Below are 19,386 nucleotides of genomic sequence, written 5' to 3'. Positions count from 1 at the left end.
CACGTTATCAAACATCTTAGAGAGAAGCCGACTTTATTATGTTACTTTATTCACTTTACAGTGCTTTTAATCTAGGTTTCAGATAGCAATCGCTTACCATATGTCACTATAATTTCATAGCAAAGAAAACCTATCTCACCCGAACTTCCCAGAAATAGATTAATGGTTTGCTTCAAATACAAAGGGAAACTCTTACCTACTAGATACTTTCACGATCTGTGAAATATTTATGATAATTCATCTTATTCTTTTCATTTACTCAGATACAAGGTATGGAAGTGGTAACAGGCAATAAAGCAGAGCTTGTACTAGTGAAACAACATTTGAGGTCCTGCAAATACAACACTGTGTCAATTCTTTAGAGACAGGAGGCTCTTTCCACCCCCATCAGATGGTGGGAAACAGAGAAGAAAAGGGACGGAAAGAATTTATATAGGATTGAATAAAGGGATTCTAGAATGTAAGTTAGTTGGCTGTTTTATCCTTCACAGGAATGCTCACAAATAAAGCCAGTACAATCGCATACTATCGATACCCCTAAGTAAGAAGACAGAATTAAGTATTTCTATTTTCGCAATTTACTTTGCAAAGACTAATTGAACAATTTTCAGTGGACTCCACAGAATTAAGGCTGCTATGGGAATGAACAGAAATTGTTCTAAATACAGTTAAATAGACTGTGCTACATATGCTGGATTTGCAATCACAAAGAAATGATATAAAGAATAATTAACACAGCAATGAATTCAAAAGCTAATTCTTTTTCTCAGACTACACACGTGGAGCAATTATTTGAGTCAGAACAAGAATCAGAGGAACAGATGTGACACAATAAAGATGAAATTTTTTATAAACATTTAAATGCTTTAGGAGCACCATTTCAGACCCTTAACATGTAAAAGCAGGAAAGAAATGTAATCTCTTCAACTTATTCACTTCACAGAAGGAATAACCTGTTTTCTAACACAAAGTACAATTACATTATGTAGCCTTTTGTTCTAAAGTATACTTATGTAGCATAGAATTTATATAAATTCAGTCCTAAAGTGAAGACTACACTTAATATTTTCCCAGGGGCTTACATGATGCTGTTAGAATTCCCTACAGTATATTTCCAATGTACTTATCAAAGTATCTTTTTTAATAGCCTGTCACCATTAGTTCTGACTTCAGAAGAAGTCCTAAATTTTTATTTACTGCCAATTCACAAGCTGTTCAAATTCTATCAACTTTAAACTGCTGCCCCTTTTAAGTGACATGTAATGAATTCTATTAAATTGTTATTAAGCAGTTTTTTCACCAGCTACTGCCCTTAGGATAAGTCCTTGCAGAACAGGAACAGATTAGCATTACAGCATGAAATGCGTAAACTACTGAACTACACCTCTAAAAGGAGAAATCTGTATTTTGAAAGTAGCTAACTTTATAAAAAAAGATCGGAAAAGGCACAGTTTCTCGTTTAAGGTGAAGCAACAAAGATTTATAATAAAAGGATAGCAGCAAAATCCAATAGCATTGCACTTACTAGTAGAATTATGTATGTATGTACATGTTTGCAGAAGGGCACCTCCAAATTTTCCTACAAAGCTCATCTTTCACCACAGGCAACTAAAAAGAAGGCCTGGAGACCAGTGAAATCTAAATGGAGTGTTCTGTTTTTTTTTAAAGAACACAAATAATTTTAAAAAATGAAAGCTAAAAAAAACAAATATATATATATATTAACTCCAATTCTATGTATTTTCAGAGTTTTCGATAAGCCTAAGAAATAGATTAATTGTGACATTTACCATCAGACCATATGACTATTTTACTTTCAATGTAAAGACAAGACCGTGCTAAGAAAAAAAACAACGATGCATGCAAAGAATTAAGAGTCCTCTCAGCTTCTGGAATGAAAGTCTGTCTGGAGACTTACTATTTAAGCAGCCTGTATTAAGAATAAAGACTTTATTCTCAAGGGAAGCTGCAATATTAAAATAAAAAATACACACACTAGCAATAAGGATGCTTTATGAAAAATCACATACTCAGCACTCAAGGTCAATTTTCTTTTCCATTTCCTACTGCTTAATAACATAACAAAGAGAAAGAACCTCTTGCACTGAGAGCAGCAGATATGAGGAAGAATTCAGCTGCTACCATGACTGGGAACCCGGCTCATTTTTACAAACAAAGATAAAGTGGAAACAAAATCCAGATAAGCTATTCCTGTTATTCATACCTACAGCACATTTAGTACTCCCAAGTGTCAACTTATCCATACCATCCTGAACTGTGCCAAGTTACAGAGCTCCATCGCAGCTTACAGACTGAAAGATTGTGCCTCTGTTATTCTAAGAGAGCACCAAAGCAGTTTCTCGGTACTTCACAGACTGCTGCAGAAAACAGGCAATCTGACATTATAATACGAAGATATAGTCTGAAAAACTGGAACCATAAACTGCTGCCAATCTCTTGTTTGCAATCTCCTGAGCAACACTATATCAATACCAAATACTTTTAAACCATTTAGATGTCACTGGAATGAGTGATGATGTGAGAGAATTAACCCAACACAAAAACTGAGACCATTCTTTGTACCTTGATTTTTCACTTTATAAACTCACTTAACTTCTAAACAGTAGTACATACCGCATGCGATGGACCAGTAGACTTGAGAGTCTGGTGTCTGATGCAGGATGCGAAAAGGGGCCACTTTGGATGTAGAATCCAGCACTGCATCTAGCGTTCCCACAAGAAGACCTGTAACATTTAACAAAACATACACAGCTTGGTGAAACTAAGGTCTTGAAATGCACACTCACCTTCCGTCTCCTTTCTTAGTGAATAGGAGTGCTACCCAAGTGAAGAGTTATTCTCTAATAAACACTGAGAAATTAAGAAACACAAATGAGTAAAGCCAAAGTACTCCAAGATGAACCTGGTTGTGAGGTAGTGATACTTTCATCCAGCAAAAGCCATTATAAACACAGCCTGAGGATGAAGAAGGTCTTGAGATGACACCCATGGAAGTAATAGCCATACAGCATGGTAAACCAGAGAATAACCTGAAAAGGAACGCAGTAGTTCCCAGCCTTTAACAAGCACAAGCAGTAATTGAACTACCTCATAATTAGTCATTTACTGTTGTTCTGTTTTAAAGAGAAAGGAAACAATTCTCAGGAAACCGCAATTCCATTTTGTCCGATTTATAAAAAAATCCCACCCATTGTTTTTACACGAGAAAAACCTATCATACTTTCTGTACCTACAGAAGTTTTGCTGCTCATTCCATACTCTACTATAAGTACTGCCCTACAAAATACCTGCCGTTCTTTATCAACACTCTATCAGAGGACTCCTACACTCAGTACGGAACACTTAAGATTTCATCCATGCATGAGTATATTTCATAAGGTACATTATTCCATTATATGTTATAACGCCAGATGTAATGGCCATGTCACCTCCTTTCCACTACAGACTGAATTAGCTCCTATTAAGCCCAGCTCAGATCAAAATATAGTAATTCCATTAATGAGACACGCTTCAACTCTCATGACAAATGAGATACTCTCTTTCAAAAAATTTCCTGAGAAAATGAGTACGTATTTTAGCTTGGCAGCCAATATCATTCTTTCTGCACGGTAATATAAGTGTTAGACAGCTCAGAGACCTTAAAAGTTGATTTTAAATCTAAGGATCAGAGAATTCTAAGAGGAGAAGAAAAATCTATACAGAAAAAAATATAAGCTTTTGGATCCTGATGTTCAAGTAAAACTTCTTTTTATGAAAATACAAGTGACAAAAAGACAGGCAATATCTTGTGCTTCCTTCCTGTATTTTCTAGGCTTGGCATCCTTCTAGCATAGCTGCCTAAATGGAAAGTTCAAATAAAGCGGTGCTGCCAAAGCAATCACACACAGCCTTTAATCTCCTACAGAAGAACTGAAATGTAAGGCCTACAAGTGAGGCAGCTACCCAAGAGATGCTGTAAAGTAGATCATGGATGCAGAACCTTTCATCAAGAGTTGCTATTAGGGTAGAGAGCTTGTATGCAAAGTTAGTACATGCCTTTATAGCTCCTCTAGGTACCCTTCCATGGGAACTGCGAGTTATATTTTGATTCAATCTCTAATATACTATGGAAGCATTAGATTTGAATTCTTTCAACTGTATTTCTCAAAAGTTACTTCAGAATTTTTAGGCTGGCTTCTACTACCTTTCATTCCACTTTCCTGCCATTAATCCCCTCTCAAGTTATGGGGAGGGTATTAAGGTATATAAGGGAGGGAGGGTATAAAAGGTATTAACTGTGGGAATACAAGGAAGCAAACTAAGACAAAACCAAGAGGTCTAGGGCAGCCATCCTCAGAACATGCTTCCTAAGGATTCACTTTCAGCACAGAGCCTGTGTGACCTACCTCACTGTGGCTATTCAATTTTCAGAATGATTTTCATTCTCTTAAAAAAAAAAAAAAAGGTGAATAATAATAAAAAAACACAAAGAAAGCCCAAAGGCCATTAAATTTCATCAAAAATACCACCTTGTAATGTCTGCAGTTCATAGCCTGTAACTTACTGTTGAAAAGTAGCATTTTTTGTAGTTTCAATCCGAAGTCAGACATTGAATAGATAACATTCAGATCTGTATAAAGAGCTTTGCCTTTCTGAATGAGTCAGAACACTGAGCTCATCTCAAAGATGGCTGTGCTTTAGCAGCTACTTTATCATCTTTTACAATTTTCCTGATTTAATTTTTGTACCAGGGCATTAGTCACCATTTATGAGGTCGATGCAAGCGCTGAGCTTGAGTGAATGCTTACGACAGCGCCCCAGAGAGCGGCACTCCTCACTGCACCCGACCAGCTCCCGTCTGTTGGAAGGAAGGTTGTTCGATTTGGACACAAGCAGCTGCACCAGGCTGGGACTGGTCATTTCAACAGGTACGCCAGTCAGTGCTGCTTTGTCCACGATACAGACCGCAGGTTTGTGCTTCAGCTGATAACCTCTCAGTACATTATGAGCTAATTTCACCGCTATGGTCACTGGCATAAATGCAAGGAATTGGCAGTTCCATCTTCTTACCCTAGCCCTGCATGTGCTCTAACTACGAGCTGTGAACTTTTCTGAATACTGTACTGTCAGTCAGGGTTTCCATAACTGCAAGTTGTTGGGTAGTAAGCATCACAGGAAGCACTCTCTTTTATTGTGATTTCCTGTGGGAAATCAAGAACCACGTTCACCCAGGCAAGCATGACCAATGCTGAGCGGTTTGCTGGCACTCTGCTGACCCCATTCACAACAGCTTGCTGAAAAATGACTCATTTCCAGGGTTGCAGACAAGGAAAGATTTAAAAGTCACCTGTACAATGACAAGGATATTAATTGTAACATAAAGGAACAGAGAACAAGAGTATCAGCAACTGCTCAGCCCAGATACTAGCATTATCTCCATGAGGGATGCAAGGGGAAAAATCAGGCCCTATTTGCCAATTCCTTGCTAATGAAATGCAGCATACATTGTTCTCAAACAAACAGTTTTAGGGACAACCTTCAGAAGGTCATCTACTCCCACCTCTGCTCTAAGCTCGACCCGCAGTGTCTAGTGGTGATTTCACTCAAATCATCCTCTAGCCTCACGCAGGGAATGACTTCAGCTATAGATATAAAAGGCGATGCACATTCGCAAGGAGAAAAGGTTCTGCTTTCGGAAAACATTTTCAATTTCAGAGTTACTTGTGTAAAACCATTACGAAATACCCTGGATACTTAAATAAATGGAGTAAAACACCCTACAAAATAATAAAAAAGGGCAAGGAAAATAGAATAGCTTTGAAATATGGAAGCATCCCTTTCAAAAGTTTCTCTAACACTCAGTTGACAGCATATGAACATTAGCTGATAGAATATCAGCAAATAGAAAGAGTCTCGGTAGTCCAAAGCAAACCTTCAGAGCTGAGTGCAGATGGTTCAGTGGTACAATGAAGCAACGTACCAGAGCAGCAGCTCACGCAGCCTGCTTCCTACTATTTTCCCGCAGAGACATGCACCAAAACATATTAGCAATGAATTCTGCTCTCAGTTGTACCAATTTATGGCAATAAAGATAATATATATGAAAATAACTGGCTGGCACTTTGCAGTTTGGGAGCAACACTGCCTTGTTCTTCCGTATTTATTTCACCAAGTACATCAAGAGAGTACTACTGTTTGCTTTTCCTAAATAGAGTGCTATTGTTCTGAAGCAAAGTTAGCACAAGCCTGTTTTCTCCTCTGTCGCCTAACAGCACCTCTGAGGTCAATAATTAATGATATTAAAAGTGGATCAGCCCATCTCCTGATTTACTACATTACTAGTGTTACTGGACATAAAATATTTATATGAGTAGGAGTTCCTTACAAACAGAGATACTCTGTTAGCACAACAGTGGCCAGCCCCATATCCCTAAGGACTTGGAACAGCAGACACTTCCACGCACTGCCAAGTACTCACTCTTAGTTTATTTACATCAACATAAAAAGGAGAAATGCTAGAAGTTGAGGAGGATGTCTGCATGATCCTGAGGTAACCGAACAGACTCGGTGCAACCCTGCAAGGACACCTCACAGCAAGGAAGCCTGAAGCAACCTTAACAGGGTTTTAAACAGCCACCTCCTGAAAACTAAAGTCCGTACATTTAGAAGAAATACAAACACGAATAAAAATCAATGAATGAACTTTACAGGATTTTTAATGTTCTTTTTGTATCACAAAGTCAACCCGTTAATAACTTGTGAATTAAATAGGAAAATAAAACTTGAAGGCAATGCAATGCTTAGACACAGCTGCAAGGAGTAATATCAACAGGAAATATACTTAGTATGTGAAATATACAGATTTACTACAAAACCTATATCCATTGCCCAAATATGTGACGATGAATTCAAGTATGCCAACCACAATTTAAGCGCCTATATTCTTCAAGAAATCCCTCTTAAAAAACAGAAAGCGCAGGTCTGTAGAAACCAAAGCTTTCACAGCAGCACAGCACACCTTCTGTAACATCCCCAGTATCAGGGAAAATACACATCGGGAGCGAGCTGTTGTCAAATTACAGCACAGGAGACCCAAACTGCAAAGCCCTACTACTAGAAATACTTGTTTACAAAAGAAGGATAAAGCTTCATTCCAGGGTGACAACAGAGCACTTTGGCTCAGAAAACAAATAAGTAAAGGTCCAGCTTTCGCTAAACAAAGACACAAATATAAGCCATGAAAAGCCATTGGCTTGATATATTTGATTTAAAACACATGAATGCCAACTTGATAGTAAGACCCTTTTTCCCATCTCTTAAAATTAAGCACAGAATTATCTTTTTTTTTTTTAATTTTATTTCCCAAAGGAACTTGGTCTCATGACCAAGAAACCTCAGCTTAATGCAATGCTGAGCATGGGCTGAGATGCAAATGTTCTTAGGTAATTGAGATGTAAAACAGGTTAGTTTAAGCCTGCAGTGAAAAAGATTTCATCTCTGTTTACAATAACTCACGTACATTACAGTCAGTGGATGGCTCAGGTAAAACAATGGTAACTCATTAAACTAAGGTGTGTATTCAAGATCATATGTAAAAGTACTTGTGGCAATGAATATCCCTCAGAGCAGGGAAATTAGAAGCACAACTCTGAAATAAGTAAGCGTCAATCTCCTTGGGAGGTACGGAGAAAAGCCTGACAGATGCCAGAGCTCCTCTTCTTTGCTTCTGTACGGTTAAAAAGCTGTACAACATGGATACGAATTCAATACACAATCACAGCTAAATACAGAGCTGAGAAAAATCTCCTGCAATGTTCAAACAGGTCAGCACCTTCTGCAGGGGCCAAGCAGAGGAGATGAACTTTAGCAACAGCCCTTTGCTCTCGAGCCCAGTGGGGAGCACCAGTTTTGCCTCTCCAGGCTCAGAGCCAACTCCTCCACTCTGCAGCAAGCCACAGCACCTCCCGTAACTGCTGGTAGTCTGACTTGACACTTCCAAGGGTGCTTACTCCTGTGGCCCCAGGGTGTGCTTGCTCCTCTAATTTGGAAAGTGAAAGTATTTGGGAAGTGACCAGAGTACACGCTGATCATTTTGTCACATGCCATCCCCGGATGTAAAAATGCTCCATGACACAGTGCTATTATTTGTCTTGCAAAATATACGCACTGAAAAATAATCTTTGCTACAGCTGCTGAAAAGAAAAACGCAGCATAGATCATTCCAGATCTTTATTCATCTAGCAAGTTTTCCTTTCAATTCCTATCAGACTGGAAAACCCACAGCAAGCAAGCCAAACCGAAAGCTCCAGTCTGCTAAAACACCAGCAGATATAAATGATTTCTACCATGCGATTACCAAATGATTCTACTACTGTACACTTAGTGGTTCCACAGCACAGAGCTTTAAGTTCTGAAAAGCAAACACCTTTGCTGCATACCAAGTCTGCTTACAGTAAGTTTCCTCTCCCATCCTACTGTTCCTACCAAAATGAATTTCTGTAACATCACCAGGTACTTTTTTTCATTGGTTCAAGAAGAAATTCTCTTGGAGACGAGGTCCTTGCCACTGATACCCACTACTCATAACACTTTCACATAGCTCCTTTTGCCAGATACCAGATAAAGAAAGTTTCCCCAGAACACATACGCAAGTCTAGCTCTGCCTCCCCTTCCTCCAAACTCCTACGCCTGCAAATTAGCTAGCAATGATGCAGACAACAAGCTACATCCTTTAAAAAGCAAGAATATCAGCAGGGGAGTTCTACAGATTCAGGATGGCAATAATCGTTCCAGGAAAACTAGGACTTTTTCCTACATTTGGGATCCCCCTTTCTTCAAGCACGACACGAACAGCAAGCAGGGAAGATCAGTTCCAGCCACGTACTTTATTGACAGGTGTCTTTCCTCTCACAGCTGTGTTTTACTCTGAAGCAGAAAAAGGAAAGTTAAAGCAATGGAAGCAGAAAACAAATCATTTGTTTTCTGACATTTCAGTGAAAGATCAGTACTTTGGGACATCAAATACCCATTTATATAATCACTCCAGGAATACCTGTCTTCTAGGTAAGGTCCTGTTTAAGCTATAACCAAAATAATGTCTTTATGACCAACGTGCTTAATCTCTTTAGACCTCGCTTACAGCATATGCATTCACAACACAGTGTTTTTTTTCCCCTCTTAACTGTGCTTCAGCACGCAAACCATTTTGTCTAACCGCATTCTTTCCAATACACTCCAGCAAACCTGAGCAGATCTCCCATGGTGGCTCTGCAGAAAACAGAAGGAGCAGAGGACACAGCCACACTGCCAGACATACAACAACAGATTTTGTGACAGTCTGCAGGCTGAGCTATCAGGAAACAGAACCAGCCAAACAGGTTACAATATCTGTATCCTTATGAGAGGTCTATGAAAGAAAATAGAATGAAATAGAAAACTAAGCAGGTATGTAACAGCAGAGAGAGACAAGGCTAAGCAAAAACAGCACAAAGCACCTCCATCCATTTCTATCCACACTAGCCAACTAGTAACTATGTTGTGTGTAGAGACGAGCCTCAGAGCTAACTGTCACCGAGGGATTACAAATTGGCCCTGCTGTGTCAGTGCGGAAGGGTCATACAAACAAGTCCACGTGTGGTTTCCTTTATAAACCTAGGTCAGCACAGCAAATCCCAGCCTTCCTTCAGGTAAGCATCTCAGCTGCTGTCTTTCTATGTTTGGTCTGCACCTGCTTTTGGTTGCTTCCTCAGTACTTGCTCCTTCCCTCCTCAAAGCCCTCCCCGCCAAGCATACTCCTGTATTGCTGGGATCCCTTTCAGCTGCCTCCTCAGCCAGTCCCATTGCTGCTGCTCAAACCCCACAGCTGGTCTCACCTTTCTTCCCACCCCAGGGTTGAGGCACGGCCCCTCCACTCCTGCAAGACTTCTACCTGCACTGCTGCCGCCTCCTTCACTGCGAACCCCCTGCCCCTCCGGCTGGCGGGCACCTCCACTCTTCCATCACACCTGCTGGAAAACGCTGCTCGGGAGAGCCAGAAAAAGGCTTCACTTGGCACACCCGAGATGATCTCATAAGATAATAGCTGTTCATTGGTGTTTTCCTGCTAAAGCAAGCACTAACTTTCTTGAGTAACATACAGCAATACAAAATTAAAACCTGACATAGCAAGTTGTGCTAGTTTATACCTAGAAGGCTTGAATATTTTTATACCTGCATACATTATTTCCCAATTCTCTTGTTAGTCTTTCTTATTTATAATTTTAATTCAGTAACATCTTATTTTTGTTTTTGTCCACTGAAAAAACACGTACAGATGAAATCTGAATGAACCTCAAATAATGAGAGAAGTTATAGAAATACAACGTGCGACACCACACGGGAAGGCACCCTACAGGAACTTTCATTCGTGTTTTTCCATGCTATCAAATGCCATCAAGGACAGAAAATAAGCAGAAGTCTCACCTTCAACAAAAGCAGAAGGGCAATAGGATGCCCCAGCTGTTTGCCAGCTGCAAGTCTACAAGGATGCTTTTAAACGAACACCTGATTCTAGGTCTCGTTTCATGTTCGTCACAGTTCTTACGTGAATTTTATCACACGGCCAGACAACCTTTGTACTGACTCATCTGGCTTTGGTTTCCAGACACCAGGCCAGAGAACGGCCAGTCTAACCTGATGACCACAAGTCTTCCAAGGTTGAAAAATATGACCCCTGGTTCTAAGTCAAAGCCTGACATTATCTGGAATATCATGATATCCCTAGAAGGGAACCTGGGATTTTGCAGCGATTTCTTTTTACATTTTCCCTGTTCCCTGCAAGTGGTTCAGATACCAACGAGGAATGCCCTTCCTCCAGCCGGGAGGGCTATTTCTACATAGGAAATTCCATCAGCCAGACAATCTGATGTTGTTGTTTTTTTCTGTTGGGCAGAATAAACCAATGTTTCGACAAGACAATTATGCCTTATGTTTAATACACCTTACACTATGATGACACGGTTAGAGAGCGCCTAGAAAACCCAGAGATGCAACTCACTCAAAACATTCAGGAACCATACCCCAACTTTACCCTGCTCCCTGGGGCATTTCTCCTTGAAAGGGGCGATGCCTGACACCACCAGACTAGGAAGGAGTCAGTTCTGGCCTGAACAGCTCCCTCACCACAGGGAGCTCAGTGACGGCCGGGGTCCCTGCAGCACCTTACGAGCCACACAGAAGATAATTAAAAACAGAAACTCTGGTCCATACCTTTAGTTCTCATGAAACAAAGTTTATTATACTGGTGTCAGTGCCCTGTCAGTTTCTGGATCAGCTGCTCCTGAGACACTCCATCACAGCACACGCTTATTTTTTGGAAATTTATTTTTCAAATGCGAGCCCAGAAGCACCCAAGCAGGAGCTCGCTTCCAGCAGCCTCACAGGCGGATCTGCCGGCCCCTCTGCAGAGCTGCCAGCACGGGGGGCACCCAGGAGGCCCCGCACCGAGCCCCAGGCACTTCGTCCACCCTTCCCTCCCCCTTTTTTCCCCTTCCCCTCCCCACAGGACGCCCCCCAGCCGCCCCCCGTTGCAGGGCAGTACCTGCCAGCCCGCCGCCGCCCTCCTCGCCGTAGCCCCGCCGCCTCTGCAGCACGAAGTACTGGTTGGAGCGCTCCAGCACCCACAGCTTGAGGGCGTTTTTCAGCAGCACCTCCTCGGGCTTCAGCCACATCTCGGCGGCCCCTCACTGCACCCCCCCGCCGCCGCCGCCGCCGCCGCCCATACCCGCCGCCGCCGCCGCCCCGACCTCCCGCTCCCACGTCCACAGCCCGGGTGCCAAGCGCCGCCGCCGCCCCCGAGGCATGCTGGGAGTTGTAGTCATCGCGGAAGCCCCGCCGCCCAGCGACGGCGACTGAGGGACTACAACTCCCGTCGGGCCTTGCGTGGCCGCCCGCCTCCTCGGCTGCTGTGGCGGCAGCCTGACAGGCCGTTAGGGCGATTGGAGGGAGGGCGGCGGCGACTCGCGGAACGGGACCGGGGCTCGTCCCCCTGCGGTCTTCACAAAGGGATTTTTCTTTTATTTCCCTTACACCATCCAAAGAAGTCCATTTGAAATGTTGGCCCAACATTCATCACCAAAGAACATGGCTTTTTATATATTTAGTTTTAGCACTTACGCTTGTTTTCCAGTCGGCACCGAGACTCACACCACAAGAAACACGCGGCCAGCCTGCCATGCAGCCCTGACCGCTGCGCTCCACAGGGCCACACGCCCTGTCACACCACCCACAGGTGTCACCTCCCAGCTGGCGTGTCACACCACCAGCAGACATATGGCCAATGTTGCCTATTTACATACCGCATTATAAAAAAAGACAGCCTGCCTCCTCGCTTCTATCACCCAACGAGATTAAGAGCTATTGTGGAACGGTGTTGACGTTTTGGTTGCCTTAACAACAGTTTGACTCAGGGGCTTTGTATTTTTATGATTCGTCTGAAACAACTTTATCATTCATTCTAGTGGAGTAGTTCTTCAGATCATCTACACACTGACTTTACCCATTGTTCTAGGGTAGAAAAAATCAATCTAGCCTGGTAGCGAGTGAACACCTCCCCAGGAAGCGACGATCACAGCTGCTCAGTCTTCTCGTTAGTTAGCTCTCTCTTCTGGTGTTTCTTCACCAGTCTTTTCACAACCTTGTCAGAAGAACCATAGCTCTCTCCCTGTGGCATGACACGTGGTAACACTCTGTTTCCTAAATGGTATCTTCTGGTGCTGGCCATAAACAAAATTTAGGGGAGTGGCGTTGCCTCTGCTCCAGGTTGCTGGTGCTGAGGAATTTTCAGAGGCTTTTGCTAAAGATAACTCCAAGTGTGAAAGATTCACTCCTGCTCTTTATTCCTGACAGATTCTATCACTCGGTACAAAGTAGGTCGTTCCCGTTTCCCAGAAACTTCTCTGCAGTTTGCTGCCCTGTCAGATCCTTCCTTTAGCTCTCTTTCTAGCATTATTGACCTTCCTAAGATTTTCCAAGAGTAGTGCTTTATTGATTGTGTATCATATGAAACATCCAGTACGCATTTGTTTAAACTCAGCCTCTACTTTGAACTCTTCTAAAAAAAGAAATTATGCACATCATGCGCTAACAACAGATTTCAAACTTGGCACTTTTTCACTTTATCCTTTGTTTCCTTCAGCCTCTTCAGCAGTCCCAGATGTACTCCGTGTCCCATAGAGCTTCTGCTAGCCACTGGTCTATCTGTGAGCACAGGCACAGCGAGATTTTGCCAAGCACTCACAGAAAGATGTTTGGCAATGCCTGGCCACTTGCAACTGCATAAGGAACTACTGATCCAGCAGCACCAAGGTGAAAGCAGCACCAAGCATGCAGTCACATTTAATTCACTAGAAGTTTTCGAAACTGGATGAATTGCACTGGCATAAGACATTTTTTCTTCCAATCACTCATTACACCATAGCAAGATAATTCCAGTATTAAGCAGATTTACCTTTGGGACTGAATTGAACTAATACTACTATATTATTTTACCTATTTTTATAATAGAGTATAATAGAAACAAATTTCTGCTGCCCTACATTTACTACACCGGAAAAATGAATTAAAAGTCATCAGCCAACATGTGGTATCTAACGTAGATAAAACATTAATGAAACAAGGCAAACAATTAAGATATACCAGCATATTGTTCTCCATGAGGCAGTCCCCTAAATCCCCCCATCTGAAGTAACAGACATGAATGGGTTCCTGTGGGTGAGCTGTTGCTGTGGCAGCTCCTGGAGATTTACCAAAACTGACAGCGATTCCTACACAGATGCTACTTTTCTAAGAGCATTCCCTGAGGGAGTATTTACCATTTAATTTTCCCCAATTAGCCAAGCCCTTGGATAGGAAATACTTATTTAGGATCTGACACAGGTCTTCTAATACTGATGCTAATTGTAAGGAGAGATGCCCTTGGCATTCCTACGTAGAATTTGGCTGTTGGCATCTTGCACAGGCTAGACGTGTTAGAACATATGCTGCTTTCTTATGTAAAATTCAAACTTTTTATTCAGATTAAAAAATTAACAATAAAGCTGCTGCTTGGAAAATGCTTTGTTTTCCTCTCCGTTGGTTCAAGGTCCTGAATGTCTTCCTTTTTTCCAATTCCCTCAGGCACTGGATTCTTAACCAAATACTATTAAGATGCAAAGAGCGATGAATTTATTTATAGACGCTTAAATTCTGTCTTAATCAGTGCACAATCATCCTACAGTCTAATCAATGCATCCCACAGCAAGAGAGATCCATTTAGTGCTGCGGAATTTTTCTTTCACTGCATTAAAGACCTCCTGAAAATGGCAAATGATTTCCCTTCAGTAACTTCAGCCAAGAGTATATAAATAGATAAATAGCTACATAAATAGATTTTGGCTTCACTTTGTATAACCACCAGTTTAACAAACAGCGTAGAGAACTACATAGCTGTTAATTCACTGTGGGTGAACTTCACAATTTGGATTCAAGTTTCCCTTAGAGCCAAAATGAAATTGCCAAAACCAAAAAATTTCCTTTCATCTACTCCAAAATGCCGACCATTACAACTCTGAGGGAGTTCAACGCTATTCAGATCTATGCAGGAAAGACATTGATCTAAACCTGGGTGAAAAGGCAGGACTAGCTTCTGACCTGGTATATGCTAAACACTGGATAAAATTTAATCAAATCAAGCAGCCAAGGTAGATGCATGTATTTGTTCTGTCCAGCCGTTAGGTCACTTGACAAGCACAGATCCTTCCAACTAAAGAGTGAGATGGACCACACCTCTCAATTTTATGGGAAATCCAACTGCTCTCTTGACTCACACTAAATTTATATGCTTGCAGTCCCTCAACATATGGCCTCGTTTCCCTTAAGCAAAAGCTCAGTTATAACTACATTTCTATAGTGACATCTGATTTTTTTTCCTTGATATGAGAAAATTCTTTAAAATTTTGCATTTACAATAAAATCCCACTGTTGTGAAGTCTGGTTTACAAGAAAGCACGGTAATACAGCATCTGGTGACAAGACTTTCTCTCCTACAGGGATAAAAAATATTGCCCAACCTTGCTTTAAGAACCTGAGGCATTTATGTGTCTAGATCAGAGCTTTCCTGGGGGAGAAAGATAAGTGACAGCAGTGAGTAAACATGCTAGATGACGTTTGAACCTGTTCTGCTTTCTCTTTGGGGACAGAACAATTGAGATGTCTGTGACTCAATGGAAACAGAGTCAAAAGAGGCATTCATTTTAACAACTGTTACCCCTTGTGGGCACATCATTTTTAGCATCTTACATGCAAACGTTAGTATGCGTAGCAAAACATCGAAACTACTGCAGAATAACAACAAGCTCACATTGCTTTTCAGGAATAACCCTACCCTCAGGCACACTCCTGTTTGCATCTTGCTTAAAGGAGTCTATTATGTCACAACACACACATATATATTCATCTGTACACAGAACCAACCAAGCCGGTAGCATCACAAAAAAAACAAGTGTGTTGCACAGTGCTCTAAGCAAAGCCAGCCAAAGACAGGTCCTATCTATAGAAACTTGAAAATACAAAGTGCAACTTCAGAATTTCTTTAAAGCAGCAATAACTGTAGCAATGTTCTCAAGGGGAAAACCTCTGCGGAACTGAGTGAAATAAGAAAAAAGTTTTCTCAAAATGAGACAGCAACAGACCTGAGCTCACTATAATAGTTTGCAAAATTTTCAAACTTTCATTTTAAAACAAACCCTTGCATGGAGAATATTTACAAACAGAATCTGTATATGGCAGGCTCTCAAGGTTAAGATGCAAAACCAGAAAAGCATTTAATTATTTTGCCTAGCAGCTCAAATACTGTCCCAGCTACAAACGCTGCTCTTACTCCCTTGATTGTACTTCACATTTGATCCAACCATCTTCAAAATTTTTCTAAAAAGTAGCATAGATACCTTGAGCTCTGAGTAAATTCACATCTTTACAGAATACGTTTACAGCATCAGATCCTATCTTAGCCTGAATTGAGTTCACTGGTGTTCTGCTGCTGCATCCCTCCTTACTCTACTAGTGCACTCCTTGAGAAAATGCTGTGCATCCACCTTACCCTTGGATTTACCATTAGAAACACCAGGACTGGAAGAAATGCAGGTTTATTGCTTAAGAGACAGCAAATAGAAAAGCTGGAATTCTACCAGAGAAGTAATCCATATGCATAGGATCAATAGGATCAGAACAAAAAAAATGCCAAAGCACCTCTCAATAAGTTGAGTTGGTCTGAATTCCCTTCCCACCTTTTTGTTAGTGATGGTTTGTTTGAAGGTTGAATCTTGTTCCCATTAAACCCAAGACTGCCAGATGACTCCATAACAGCATGAGACTATTACACAGCTTATACACCATAAATTTATAAAAGCTTTTTGAAATGAAAATGAAATTAAGCATTCAGGGGGTGTATTCACAGCTTGCCAGCTCCCTTCTCTGTCCTACATTTCAGAGGTAGGATAGGAAGATCACCACAGCTATCAGCAAGATACAGTTTCAGCATGAAGTCAGATTATACTTAGGTTTACAGTTTGAGCCCATAACCCATCAATGCTTCCTGGACTTGATGGGGAAGTCTGCAAAACAGAGTGGTGGTCAATTTGGTTGGGCAGCATTTCTGTACTTTTGTGTAGTGACACCTTTGCCTTACCCTGAACTGAGAAGTACTATGCAGTACCTACTGCTAAATTAGGAAATAGTAAATATTTGTCAATGTCTAGCTTCCTAGTACAGAACAAAGGGCACTTAATTATTTCTAAAATGCTTTGTAAGACAAAGAGCAATAACTTTTAAGTAAGGATGGGAATGCTGATCAACCAGACAGGAAAGTGAGATGCAAGTGATCTGAAGAATTTGAGTAAGACTGCCTTGTGCTGATCCGTGCACAAACAAGTAGTTCACAACTACATCAAGCAGCCGGCAAACAAATCTGTGGCAGGCATAGGGAGTCCCTAACACAAGAAGAAGATAGAATTCAAGACAACATGCCCTTTGTGTTACCACCACCCTGCCAGTACACCCACCTCTTGGCTATCTAACCTCGAGGGCTCGAGGGCCTGTCCTAACGTGCTTGTTTTTCTTGTATATTGAGTACAGCTACTGGGCTCAAGCCCCTCAGCAAAATTTTTAATCCATGTAATGGAAGCATCCAGCACATAATTAGCACTCCTTACTCCAATTACTTTGAGCAAGCACTGGTGCTTTTTGGCCTCGCAACAGCAAAGTTTCAGGGTTGTGGGATGGGGCAGAACTGAGAATAGCATTTGCTTCCACACGAGCTGATAAGCACCATTTAGTGTCAGACAAACAGGTCATCAGAATATAGTTTTATTTACATTTTCATATTCAAATTCAATACAAATCATGAAATATTTACAACATCCTTAATTATACTATAGATAAGAAAAGGCATTGCTTTTCCCCTGCAGATTTAATAGTACCTTATTGCGGGCTTTAAGACAAAGCTCTGCTAACATTAGAAACAAACCATAGTTACAGAGATAAAAAAATAAAGTGCATCTGTAAGATGTCCTCAGTTACCTTTGATGGGCAAGGCCCTAAACTTAATATTGAAGTATCCAGTGTTCCTCCCCGACCCCTTCAACTCCCCACAGATGGCAGAAAACTTTTCCAATCACGTTACATTTACAGGACATCAGCTTTAGCACACATGCAACACACTGCACAGCAACAGTCCACCATTTTTCAGAGACTGGGATCTTTCCTAGGTGTTGCCTGAACAAGACACAGCAGATCCTTTGAGAAGGATCTACCTTTTCATCTTTATTTCAAGTCTTCCAGAAGCCATCCCAGACTTCCACAAAGCCAGGACTCTTGCATATTGCTGCTGTTAGAGATTGTTATAACTCCAAAAATCATACAGGATCTTTCAGACTAATATCAACAGGTTTGGAAAGTTCCTGCATTTGTTCCCTTTGCAGTATTGTGCAAGTCAGATTTGGCCTGTTAGCCCGAAGCCCTCTTTTTCCCTTTAGGAAATATGTGGTAGGTGGATTGGAGTGGAGAGGTCAAGAGTCAATCTCTTCACCAGATAACCAAAGACAATGCGGGAAAAATCCGGTTTGACAGACATTACTCTGTACTTTCTCCTACCAAATTAGTGCACTGAAATATTAAATACAGTGTTGCTTTAAACTGAAAAACTGTGTCTGGTAAATAAGAATTAGACCAGATCAAAATCTATTCGTTTACAATGAGAATCCACTTGAATTAAAAACAATAAACAACAAAAAAAACAAGTCAAAACAATTACCAGTAGAGACAGCTACTATATAAAGAATGTTCTCCCTATAAAAGGAACTCAAATGCTGAATAGAAGCTTTGCTGAAGATGGAACTTTTGTTTTAGTGTTATAATCTGACGTTTTCTTTATATTTAAGACAGCTTTATCTGAAGAGTGCTAAAACTAAATTCCACATGGGAGATGCAGTTTCAAGAATTGCAAACCATATAATCATGATTTAAATCTATTTGATCTCAGCATTTCCAAGGCAACATCGCTGCTACAGTCATCCACTGGATTCTTACAATGTTTGGTATACACGTGATGGCAGTAGGCAGCTCCTTGCAGAAGGCTTACACCATGTTGCTGGGCATATTCTTAGGACTTGACTTCATGAACTTGCGTTTCATCTCCCTCAAAAGTTGGGTTGTCAAGGGGTGGAACATTCACAGCTGAAGGTTGGGATTCATTATTTACAAGATGTGTGTTATCATCTATCCAGAACAAAAACAAGAAAAGACAAGTTAAAAAGCGTTACAGGCAAGCTTTACTACCTTAAAGCAAAACACACTTGCTTTATTTCCACAAGCTCACTGCAGTCATCTTTTCTAGGCTTTGGAGTTCAGTTCTCACTAGCGTTGAGCAAGCACAGGTTGTGCACGCAAGTGCCAGAAGGCAGCATGAAGCAACAAAAAAGAAAATAAGGAGACAATTCTCAGGTGACTTTAGGGCTACTAAAGACAGGCATCAGGAGTAACTCCAAGATACTTGGTTCAGGATAAACAGTGGAAGACATGGCAATTCAGAAAGGATGGCCTTCTCCCTACACAGTATTTTTGTTAGGTTGACATAAGTATTTGTCCTTGCCACTGAAGGTGAGAATACACGAGGGCCTGAGCCATCTAGCTAGTCCAGCATCACTTCATTTATTTATAGGGATGCCATTTCAGCTTCTGATGTTTAGCTTATAGGAAGTGCCCTTTGTTCAGCTAGGGTGCCTAAACAGGACACTTCCATATACACTTCACTCGCTGGGGCATGATGTCCTACAGGTGGCAGCAAATCCCACACTTTCCTATTATATCAGCTAG

The 19,386-nt window shown here is 41.2% G+C and overlaps 2 protein-coding genes across 5 annotated transcripts in view; both read right to left on the bottom strand.

Annotated features, from left to right (window-relative positions):
* TBC1D8B (TBC1 domain family member 8B) overlaps positions 1-11,791 on the bottom strand; it is a 40,660-nt gene extending 28,869 nt beyond the window's left edge. For 2 of the 3 annotated variants that reach the window (XM_013183632.3, XM_048075399.2), the window contains exons 1-2: positions 11,579-11,788; positions 2,635-2,745 (exon numbers count right to left, since the gene is read on the bottom strand). In XM_013183632.3, coding sequence (XP_013039086.3) covers positions 2,635-2,745; positions 11,579-11,708 — 241 coding nt within the window. In that variant the 5' untranslated portion in view covers positions 11,709-11,788. Of the gene's footprint in view, positions 1-2,634; positions 2,746-11,578 lie in introns of all 3 variants that reach the window. The other variant, XM_048075404.2, reaches the window with a different exon arrangement.
* A 5,572-nt stretch (positions 11,792-17,363) lies between these two features.
* The window catches only part of RNF128 (ring finger protein 128), a 40,873-nt gene continuing 38,850 nt past the window's right edge, over positions 17,364-19,386 (bottom strand). For both annotated transcript variants that reach the window (XM_013183799.3, XM_048075486.2), the window contains exon 7: positions 17,364-18,789. In XM_013183799.3, coding sequence (XP_013039253.1) covers positions 18,674-18,789 — 116 coding nt within the window. In that variant the 3' untranslated portion in view covers positions 17,364-18,673. The remainder of the gene's footprint in view (positions 18,790-19,386) is intronic.

Source organism: Anser cygnoides, chromosome 13, assembly GCF_040182565.1.
Source record: "Anser cygnoides isolate HZ-2024a breed goose chromosome 13, Taihu_goose_T2T_genome, whole genome shotgun sequence".
Taxonomy (NCBI): Eukaryota; Metazoa; Chordata; class Aves; order Anseriformes; family Anatidae; genus Anser; species Anser cygnoides.
The sequence above is the reverse complement of the archived record's forward strand: the minus strand, read 5'-3'. Positions and strand labels throughout refer to the sequence as shown.